The sequence below is a fragment of the Rhipicephalus sanguineus genome, chromosome 10 (assembly GCF_013339695.2).
Source record: "Rhipicephalus sanguineus isolate Rsan-2018 chromosome 10, BIME_Rsan_1.4, whole genome shotgun sequence".
NCBI classification, from domain to species: Eukaryota; Metazoa; Arthropoda; class Arachnida; order Ixodida; family Ixodidae; genus Rhipicephalus; species Rhipicephalus sanguineus.
The window spans coordinates 40795162-40806768 of NC_051185.1; the positions used below are offsets into that span (position 1 = coordinate 40795162).

The following is an 11607-nucleotide window of genomic DNA, read 5'->3' on the forward strand; positions in this document are numbered from 1 at the left end:
CTTGCTTACATGGTGAAAATTTTGCACACAATAAAGAGGGACAGCACGTAGACTAGCGCACACTGATAAATTGTGTGCATTATTTTCACCATGAGTTCAAACCAACTGTCCGCCTTTCCATTATATTGCACCCTTTCTTAACCATGGAATGCCCGAGATTTGACCGAGAGTTCATGCGAGTTCAGGTCATTTCCACATGTCGAAATACTGTTATGCTTTTACTATTTTGTACAAACTTAAGTGTGCGACGTAACGTTTCGTTGCATGCTTTCTGCCTGTGCAGCTTGCCTCTGATGGCAATGCGCATTTTGAGGAGAACAAGCAGCTTGACAGAGTCGTAATGGCTGTGAGAATGTTTTCACTGCACCTTTACAGTAATTAATGTTACAGCTATCAACTACCTCGTTAAAACGTCTAATAGCTAACTATCCAAGCATCTATCTATCTAAAGTATCACCTCTATACCTTTATCATGTTTCTTTCACATAAGGCTGTGTTTGTTCTTGCATAACCTAGAGGTGATGGAATGGTGATGGTGATGGAATACCAAGATGTCGTGGGTACCTAGAGGTATCCATGACATCTTGGTAGTGTTTCCGTTCTCATTGTCATGCCGCCATTATTGAAGTCGGCATTAGCACTACATGAGAGTCCAGCCAAGATCAGATTTACTCTTGGCCATTTACAATCCATCGTTAAAGGGACACTAAAGGCAAATATTAAGTCGACGTTGATTGTTGAAATAGCGGTCCAGAAACCTCGTAGTGCTACTTTTGTGCCAAGGAAGTGCTTATTTTGAAATAAAATCACGTTTTAGTGGTCCGCATCGCGTTAGCACACTTCAAATCACCTGTCTGAAAGCGGTCTTTCTGACGTCACTGTTGCCGTGCCCAACGTTGCCCGCCTTTACTGCGCGGTGGTGTGCACTGGCGGCGTGCACCATTCGGGCATCCGGCAACATCCCATGCATGCGGCACTTTGTCGAACTTTCTGTCGGAGCGACTTTCACGAGCGCACAAAACACACGCAGCAGTACGCGATACCGAAACTACCACTGAGACGGAACCGCGTGAGCGAGGTAGGGCACCGGGCAGTACGGCGAAAACGGAACCTTTGAACCACGCGCACCATTTCTCATGGCAACACCAAAGAGTTTCTTTTTTTCCGTGAATCAAACAGAAACGAACAAGCAGCATTTTACTACGTCTCTTGATGCACGGAAGGTTCTTCTTTTATTGCAGCTAGTTTGATTACGAGTGATTAATTGTAGTCGGACTATCACGTCATCGGGATCATTTCCAAAATGTCCCGCTCGTGGCGCTCATCGTGGGATACATTTAGCTTAATGTCTCTGTAAGTAGGGCACTGCTGTTGATAATATTGCCGTTTTAGACGTTGTCATGCATTGAGCTTTCACTCTGACAAATTATTTGCCTTTAGTGTCCCTTTAACATAATTGTGAGTATCAGTGAAGTCTTAAAGCAACCGTTCAACCAGCTACTGCTTTTGATGCTTGGGACTTCTCTACAGGCTTTACTTACCACAACTTTATTTACTCTTGGAACTAAGATAATTTGAGCTGTACTAGATCACCAACTGTCGTAGATTACTTCCCTTATACTTCAGTGCAGGCCACATTTAGTTTCCTGTATGAGCTGGAACACAAATATTTATGTTAAATGTTCACATTGCTCTCCAAGGTTTTATTTCTTAGCTGATAATTGTTGTGTGAAAATATGCGAATGAGTGCTTGCAGTTGTCAAAAAGTCACTTCACAAATGTCTGTTTCACAAGTAAAAAAATATTTTATTACAAAAGAGAAAAAATTTATAGGAAATTTCTCTGAAGTGATCTATAAAATACTCTGTAGACAAAAAGAGACTTTGAAAATCATTAAGGCTCGCTCCAGAGGAAATGGTTTGACACAAAAGAAAGGAACTGTTCCAGGCTATGTATAAAGAGGCACGAGAAATATGTAAAACATAACAGTGCGTAAAATAGTACTTTTTGCCTTTGTATACATGTCGTACATGCAGGAAGGTAACGGGGAGGGGGGTTTGCTACAAAATTGCGAGGATGACAACTGAGAAAAGCTTTACGTTCATGCGTTCAAACGACAAAGCACAATAATGCCACTTTTGTAAACAGCTGTCGTAGAACACAGACACTGTTTAGCATAATATCCGCCCATAACAAGAATGATTTCTTCGGAAATTCTCCCATATGACTATTAACAGTGAACCAGAACATTTTTCAGGAAAGCAAAGATGACAAATTCTGATGCGGTGGTTTTTTTTGCAGTTATCGTTGCCATGCATTGAGACGATGGTGACTGCAAACGCGGTGTTACAGTGATGCTCAGCGTCTTTAGTAGACTGTTCAAGAGATCATTCACGTTAAACACCATCATCACTTTGCAACATGGTAATTTTTTATCAAAGGACATGAATATGCTTTGTTTTACAACACCTCTGTCGGTTATTTGTTTCTTGTCACAGCCACCATTAAATTAAATACTACACCTGCTTTCTTGAGTTAACAGAAACGGTAACAAAAAACAAGACTGACATCAAATGCTGATGTGGATTTCGAACATAAGAAAATAATTTGGCAAGAACAATTTCTTGAACAATCCTCCAGTTACCATCGATGGCGACCATTAACATGCAGGGTGACAAAAATATTTAAAAAATAGTTTTGAAGCGGTCCTCTTTTAGTTATCATTAAACGTTGATATGACTAACGGTGAACGTCAAGCTGCGTCGCCAACGTTGTAGTCTTTGGCACAATAAAGAGACTAGACGGGCAACTTGATACGCTCTGACTAGGTACAAGAAACCGGAGAATCATTTGGGCTCAGTGTTTAGAACAAAAAGCAACAACTACAAACAAAGGAGAAAAGCTCAAAGTTCCGTGCAACGTGGTCCACCCATAGCAGACAGTGACACAACCAGCAAAAAATGCTCTTTTCTTGAGATGCGACTAGTGTTCTTTCGGTTGAATTTTTTTTCTCTCGTGACCTTTTCTCGAGGTCTGTCAACGAAAGGTCACGGCACAACCCTGACTCTATGCTCAAGATCCAAACTGAGAATAACAACTAGTAAAAAAGTTATAAACTGAGAAGAGGACAACAAAAAAATGTAAATGGTCAAAGTACAAGGCACACACGATGCCGTCCACCCGCCAGCTAGTTTGCCGTTTCTAGAAAACCGTTCGGGTTCTTCTTTTGCCAGTTCCACATATCCTTGCCTGGAAAGAAAATGCGACATGTTGGTAACTTGACAATGGTTCATTCACATTATTTCAATAATATTGGAAGAATTCTGCAGGACAATCGACTGCCATGGTAGCCTAACAGTGAAGGCGGGATGGTGTGCTTTAAAACATATTTATTTCTCGATAAATTTTAATGGAACTTGCCAAGCTTATGTATATTTGTGCGCTGAATACAAATATGCAATTATTTTACTTGCACAATATGTAGTTCTGAAAATATCGAACATTTCATGTGCCTTTTTGTGAGCAAGATTTTCCCTAAAATGAAAAAGTTACGAAGTAAACCAGCACATTAAAATAATCTGGAATTGGAACTGTATGCAATAAAGCAAGAATGAACGTTCTAAACCCATTTGAAGAAAAGTTATGGTCATGTTGAATATTCACAAGTGAAGTCCCAGCTCGACATCAACTCGTATATATCTGATATCAGTTATCTCTGACAACAATGAACACTATTTAATGACAAGGAAATGCAGATTGAGTTTTAGGAAAGAACGCTACCACATTTAATCGATTCATAGCATTCTAACGGCGGAGCTGTTTAAACTCGAGGTTAGGCCGTGCAGAGTGAACAAAAAACTATCATAATCATGATTGGCCTCTACCTTCCAGCGCGTTGCTCGGCCGGCGTACTCTTCGTCTTCTTCTTAATACCCTGATAATTAAGGTTAATTGTTAATCAAGACAATGATAATTAAGTCACTCATAGTTAAGGCATTGATAATTAAGATCTTGCTAATCAAGAGCTTAGTGATTCAGAACTTGCTAATTATTCATTCACTTCACGTAGCCACAACGACACTTCGCCAAGCAGTATAGTTCTACACTTCACACAGCCATGCCTTGCAATGCCTAGCCAAACCTAGCAACGACTTGCACCGGTGTCGCACAGTGCACCGCTGATCACGATTAAGCTCGATCCTGATAAAATTGCTCAACATTGATTGTCTCACTTCTAAAGCTTGCATAAAGAAGCCACTCATGGTCAAGAAGTTCAATCCGGATCAGGCCCGGTCGCGATCACAAGTGACTGTTTGACACCGGTGTTAGTCAAGCTTGTAGAAGCCGACAGAAGCTAAGGTCGGCCACAAGTGCCGCTGTTAGTCCAGCCTTGCACCCCTAGTGCAAGCTGCCCTTTTTTTTTTTAGTGTCTAAGATAACGATTTTAGTGTTTGAGATGATCACGATCCCAAGACGACAGCAGTGCAACTCACACATGTCGTAGAGAGACTTCTCTGCTTTCCAGCCGAGCTCCTCCTCGGCCAGGTTGGGAATTGCGTACAGCTCGTCGACGTCACCCTGCCTACGATCGACTATCTTGTATGGAATCTTCACGCCGGACGCCTGCTCAAACGCTGCTATCACCTCCAGCACCGAAGAACCCTGACCTGTGCCCAAGTTGAAGGGCTGCAAACAGACAAGGTGAAAAAGAGCGTGACAACAGTTAAGGACTTGAACAAACCAAAGAGATACGGCTTTCTAGAATTTTCCATCCTGTGGAATCTCAAGGACAGTGACAAAGGTTAGTGGTTGATAAGAGCGAGTTCCCTGGTGTTTCCTACTAAAACTGCTACTAGGGCTGCGGTTGTTCAGCTGTGGTGAGAATTATGAGTACTAACATGTGTGTTTGCATAACTTTGTACTTGTGACTTCAGACATCCCTGTGGCATTTGTTGTTGTCAATCAACCAATTTCTTATTCTTTCACAATAGACTGTACAACATAAGGATATACAGAAGGAAGTCCTGTAGTGTAAACTGAATTGGGACCTCCTGTTGATTATAGACATAAATGTTTGATTGACAACAACAGTAGCAAAGTTAGTATGATTAAAATCCAGGGCTCTGCCTTTCTAAATTGAAAGGTAACAGAATTTTTTCATTCAAAAAGGCAACCAGTTTCTGTACACAAGCATAATTATTGCAAACTGCTGTATTCACAGCAAAGTATGTAGTGTGCCGAAAGTTGTAACTCTGCAGCCCTCACAGGCACTAGCACCAGAACTGCGATTTTGTAACGAACTGTCTTGTAGGCGCTTGTTCAACACATTTAGCTTGTGGTCCCCATGAAACATGGACTGCTTGTATTCTGACGCTCTCATAAAAAGTCATTCTGCACGTACAGTACAGTCAACAGTTAAAGAGAAAACTTAGCCTGTAATACAGCTACTGTAAATTAAAAATTTCTTCGCATTTATTTTAAAGTAATGGCTGATTTAAGCAGGTGTACATAGATTTATTCACTTAAAAGATTGTCTGCAGGCCTTTATCCTATATCTGAATGATGGCACTAAGTAAGAGAGCATGTTTACTTTGACGATGGACGATACTGTACAAGCCAAGTGTTAAAACAGAATAAATGTGTGCAGAAACGATGTTAAATTCCACATCCATGGTCATTATTTTTTATGTTTAAGATATATTTTGCATTTAGCGCGGCTTTATTAGTGTTCAATTGTACAAAGATGAGTGCTTTCGATCTGCATCATTTAATTTGTCATTATTTCTTGCCCAATTCATTAGAGGAAAAAAAGATCACATTAACTAACCTTGCATCCCTGGATCTTCCCAGCCATAACCTTGTCCAGGGTTGCCACGTGACCTTTCGCAAGGTCGACCACATGGACATAGTCCCGGACCCCTGCATTGCAGCAAAAGCCCCTTCAGTTCCGCGCAAACGTTTTACAAGTTTTACATGTTCGTGCCACCTACAACAATTTGCTGCTTTGTTGACAACGTAGACCTCTCATACTTACAGGAAAGGTGGCACATTTTGTAACGCTCTGGCCAGTTGGCCTGCTTATCATGCTGGAAGCGTTACTGTGACTGTAGTACGCAATAGACGCACAGTCATGATAGAGCTTAACTTCCTTATAATGACGTTGTGTCCGTCGCAAATATATCTACCGCGGGCACATATTTCTTGCTTGTTGGTGTCGGTGAGAAAAATTTCATATTTACTTTTCTGTTCTTGTTAAATGCATCGAGGTTCGATTGTACGGCTTGCATTTTACCATACAAACGAATTTCACCATGTTCATGCAAATAAATCTAAACGAGGATAGCTTCCCCCTGGTTATCTGTTGCCGAGCAAGACGGCGCACCCTTTCATTTCATATTATGCTCTGTGGCCAGGGGTGGCTCTCGCATAACCAACAAAAAAAAATCCCCCCCACTAATCCTCATCTTTTCATATCAGGAAGACGTAGTACACTACCAGATGCAAGCATCTGATGCAAGCTGGGCTGATACAGCGCATTAACTAAATACAGTATTCACTAACATCATCGCAGTCACCATGCTTGGAAGAAAGCAAGCTTGACAGCACGACAGGTGCGTCCTTGATTCAGGTGTCTGGTAGTCGCACTCGCACGTTAGCGTTTGTGTGCCCTTGTGTACTCCTTGGGTTAACAATGCGTTTCGCGCAATGCCGAAGCGGATCTCAGAGGCCACGTAGAAAATGTGCTTGACATCTGCTCTGCCAGGTGCCGCGACGATCCCAGTTGCTTACAAGAAGATCATCGGCTTTTTCAATGAACTGATTCAATTAATTTTCACTAATTATCCCAACAGTTACTTGGCCCTTATGTAAACTTGTGCTCCGATATCATATGCATCCAATATAACTCTTTGCTTGAACCAGAGCCATCGATTTCGTACCGGTTTCATTTTTTAGAACGCATTTTCTGAATATTGGAAAACCGGAAGTGCTTGTAAGACAAACGAGCGTTACTCGTTGCTCGTGCCACTAAAGACAGTAACCGTCTCAAAGGAAAACAAAATGCATTTGATACTAAAGTTCACTGGGGTCATCGGTGCCGCCATATCTGGGCATTACACATCTGAGTAATACATGCCTAGGTGCTTCATGTCTGGATACTACAAGTCTAGATACCATACATATCTGAGTGCTCCAGCCATGCCTGGGTACTAGCACAATGAGGAGCCGCATCCTCGACATCATGAGAAAACTATCTGCACCAAGCTCACCTGTGCCGTCGCGTGTGTTGAAGTCGTTGCCAAAGACAGACAGCTCCGAACGACGGCCAATGGCCACTTGTGACACGTAAGGCATGAGGTTGTTGGGTATGCCCTGGGGGTCCTCACCAATGTAGCCAGACTCGTGGGCGCCCACTGGGTTGAAGTACCTGAGCAGCACTATCGACCAGCCCTGGGATGGACAGGTACACGGACGCAGGTCTTTGTAAGAGCTGCGCATCTTTCGTTTAGAAACAGTCATACTTGTATATTTTTAGAGAAAACAGAACTACGACCGAGACCAAATTATATGCTGGGTGATTTAGGGGCCCTTTAACACGATTTAACAGCTTTGAAGTAGTGCGGAACAACACATGGACACCACACAGTGCTACATCACCTACCTTATGTGCCTTCTCGTGTCCGTATGTCATTTTGCACTACGTCAAAGCTGTTCAAACGATTCACCAACAAGCCCTCATTGCAACCCTTGTCCCTTCAACACAAGCTGCACACACAAGAAAGATACGCTATTCACACATCTACGCAGTGACACTCACCTCCTCGGAGGCACTGAGATCCTTGAGCATTTCCTCAATGAAGTACTTTGTGCGCCCGTAAGGGTTGGTGCAGGACTGACCCGTCGGGTGGTTCTCGTCGATGGGCAGGTACTTGGGCACGCCGTACACCGTGCACGAGCTGGAAAATATGATCTTCTTGACGCCATGGCTCCTCATCACCTGCGTGTCGAAGCACGGGGTCAGTCTAGACAGCCCGAACTCCCGAAAGCCGCGAGCGATACCATTACGCGAGATGTGTCAAAATTTTGCTTGCCATGACATACCCATCAGCTGCACGTGAACATCTTTGTTAAATGGCTCCACAGCAATTATGTCGGCAAACTGCTTTATGGGAATGTTCGTTCAATGTGTTTGGAAGATGGCCTGCTTTAGATGCAACAGCATGCCCGAGATCTCTGAAGACTGTGAGCATAATTTACTGAACGTGACAGGTATGTTTCTCTCACAATGCCAAACACTGCAAGCAGCAATATCCAAAGGAAAAGGACAATGGGAGGCAAGATTAACAAAAGGGAAGAGGATAAAGACAGCTTTGTCTCTTTTGAGGGCCACTACGTACTCCTGCTTGGTACCTAAATAAAAGCTAGGTAATGCACCACACTACTGAGACACACACACAAAAAAGAACTAACATAAGGGGAACATGGGTACAAACAGGACAATATGTACACAATCACATTCAAACGCATGCATACACATCTGCCAATAGATAGTATACTGGCGAATTCTACAGCGAGTGTAATATTCCTGCTCTGCTAAAGCATGGCACTACTAATTTTACAAATCACCATGCAATCATAATATAACAAATCACCGTGCAGGTCACAAGAATAACTACAGGCTGAAACTTCCAATTTGAAGCTATGTAGCACTTTGTCTATGTTATCAATTTTCCAGTTTTTTCTCAATTCTTTGGCAGGCAGTCATGGTAGCCAGGTGGCCTTCTCAGTTTCATTAATGAAAAAAGGATCTTTTTTTCTTTCTGGGCATTTCATAAACGTAGATCCACTCATATCTCAAAATTACAATTTTTGCATGCAAAGCTACTTCATGTCTACGCTGTCCAAAACTAGGGCATCTATGTAGCACAAAATTTTACTGCAGTAGGCACCATACAGCGACACAATGATGTGGCAATGCATTCATCTGACCCTCTCATGCTCGTGCTTCCCACCTGCCTTATATACCAGGGTTTAAAAAAAATAAAGACTTAAGTGCACCATATCCATTACAGCGGCAGCCTGTAGACTGCGTAACTCTCACAGCTCATGTAGGGCACAAACGCACAAGGACTACAACCAGCTGCTCGCGTTCCGTTCACATCACAAGCACAGGGGAGGCAGGCGTTACTGTGCGAACCATGCAGGTGGCAACGTATTCACAATGTATGCCACTCACGTCAAGAAGGTTCACAGTTCCGCCTAGGTTGGTGCGGTAGTAGTCAAGCGGAATCTGCCACGACTCGCCAACAGCCTTGAGCGCCGCAAAGTGGATCACACAGTCGAAGTGATGCTGCATGGTGAAGGAAGCGAAAAAAAGAGAAAAAAGAAACGAAACTCTAACCACAGTCAAGTGGATTGTCATCAAATTGCACAAAATGTATCCTGCACGGAACTGTCCATTTAGGGATTTTATTTTATGTAATGGAGAGGTACTAATTTTGTTTGCATGAGCCTTTTAGAAAATGAAAGAGAAAGAACTTAAATTTGGTGGTTACATCTGGATCCCCAACACATTCAACCCTCCATAGCATCAATTTAACTAGCTTTGGCTGCGATGGGAGGATTAACTGGACAAGTATCTGTTGGTAGTAATGCTGATAGTTAGCAAGCCTAATGCTTCTAAAATTTTGAAAGATATTTATTGATTGGTTCATCACATGTTGTGTGCCAGAATTATTTTGCCCTATTTCTTGTTGTATGTGGCCTGCAAGATATTCCTGTTCTTTCGGAAAGGGTGTAAGTTTAACCAAAAACTCCTTTGACAGCTTTCGGCGCATGAACTTTTAAGATCATAAGCTGATGGCGCATAAATCTCGAATTTTTCACCATTTCTGTCATGCTAGATTAACGGTTTGATGTTTCTATGCAATCATCACGTAGACAATTATTCGGTGCATCTTTCAATGATTTTCTTCGATGCACGCTTGCCTTCTTAAAGATGTCGTCTATGGAAGCCTGGTCCTTCAAATCCGCTTTGTAGAATGTCACCGTCTTTCCGGTCAGCTCCTGAACCCTCCGTAAACTCTCGGGCATTTTACCTTCCTTATCTGCAAAAGACAAAAGGCCATGCATATCACTCTGTTAGTGGCAAGAAGCTCTGTGTAGACAACATGACCTCTTTACAAGTCACTCTTCACAAGACAAAAGCGCTGCTAAGCACTTTTTTCCTTATTGTGATGACTAAGACCTTAACCATGCGACAAGATGCAGAGACATCATGATGCGTTTGCAAATTGAATAATGTCTCAATTCGGAGCCTCAGTATCGCAGTGTGAGTAAGGTCTTAGAGGGTAAAGTGTTAGCTAACACATTTTCGTCACACTTTTTAATCAATGTAATGCCAGCGAAGGTGACAACTTAGTTGATTGCTGTCGTGTAGACTGCCATATATGCGTGACAATCACAAATTGTCAGTAGTCACATGATCACGTTAAAGTGCGTACAACTAGCGGTAACGAAGCAAAGCTACTTCCGAGCAGCTTGCGTGTCGTCTGCTCGAGACATCAGCGCATGCGCGGTGACGCGCATATAAAATCAGCCGACGTGCGCACCGCACGCTGACAGCTGCAGTCGAGTTAACCTGACAGCGCAGCGAAAGACTACTCCTGCTGCGCTACGCTTTACGGGTGTGTCAGAAAAAGAAAGAAAGAAAAGAAGAAGGAGAAAGCAACTGCGTGAAGCAATGCCTACGTACCCGGATGAGCGTTGTGGTAATTGTCCATGACGACGACATCGTAACCGGCGTTGAGCAACTCTAGGACGGTGTGGCTACCGACGTATCCGGCACCTCCAGTCACGAAGATGTTGCCCTTGGAGGTCATCACGCCAGGCACGATGTCACCTATCAAAGGAAACGACCTTTGATCGAGGGCTCGCCACAGACGAGCGTACGTGATGCGAGATGGCGCGCGCGCGCTTTCCAACGCGTTGGCACGTTCGAGCACCTCTCAAGAAAAATTTGGCAATATCCCCTTCCGCTCGGAGCCAATTATCGGCGCTCGCAAGACTAGCACGGTAATCTGATCGACTCCATACAGCCACGAAACTTGAGAACGCCCCCGTACACATACACCGTGTTCTCATTCATTCGACGGCTAATTCATGGGAGTTAAGGAAACATTGCGCAACCTACTTGGCGTTAAGTATACGAGGTTCGAAACGTAAGATACGGAGAGAAATGGAATGCACGGTATTTAGTACTCACGTCGATGCGCTACGTGGAACAGCCGGGGATACGGACGTCGACTGCCTCAGCGGCAACGGCACATCGAACGTTACTCCTCAACCTGTGTTTCGGTTTCTAAGGGGTACCGTAGCGCCCCCACATCATTTCGTAGTTGCGTAAACATGGCGACTATGACGTAATTATGGCTTTTTTAAAGCACATCCTTCGAGATTTGCGACTATAATCAGGGAATATACGTTTGTACACTACCTATTAAAGCTAGGCATTTCTCTTTGCAGTGTTCGTAATATGCCTGATCAGGTTTGCAGAATAAGATTTAAATAGTTTATTAACGAGAAATGTGTTAACAGGACATAGAGCAT

At 43.2% G+C, this 11607-nt stretch overlaps 1 protein-coding gene across 1 annotated transcript; it reads right to left on the reverse strand.

The window, feature by feature from the left end:
- Positions 1-1783: 1783 nt before the first annotated feature.
- Positions 1784-11363, reverse strand: LOC119371751 (UDP-glucose 4-epimerase). Its single transcript, XM_037642213.2, has 9 exons — positions 11264-11363; positions 10754-10900; positions 9988-10106; positions 9236-9349; positions 7817-7996; positions 7269-7449; positions 5828-5919; positions 4494-4686; positions 1784-3249 (listed from the first exon to the last, which is right to left on the reverse strand). The coding sequence occupies exons 2-9, from the start codon at positions 10878-10880 to the stop codon at positions 3188-3190; spliced, it is 1068 nt and encodes a 355-aa protein (XP_037498141.1). The 5' UTR covers positions 10881-10900; positions 11264-11363; the 3' UTR covers positions 1784-3187.
- Between the last annotated feature and the right edge of the window lie 244 nt (positions 11364-11607).

What these genes read in the sequence shown, in the direction of transcription:
- LOC119371751 (XM_037642213.2), bottom strand. Translation starts at nt 10,880, where the DNA reads ATGACCTCCAAGGGCAACATCTTCGTGACTGGAGGTGCCGGATACGTC. An exon ending in TAGACGACATCTTTAAGAAG is followed by an intron (nt 9,350 to 9,987) that starts GCAAGCGTGCAT and finishes TTCACCATGCAG; the next exon opens with CATCACTTCGACTGTGTGAT. An exon ending in ATCTCAGTGCCTCCGAGGAG is followed by an intron (nt 7,450 to 7,816) that starts GTGAGTGTCACT and finishes TGTCCATCCCAG; the next exon opens with GGCTGGTCGATAGTGCTGCT.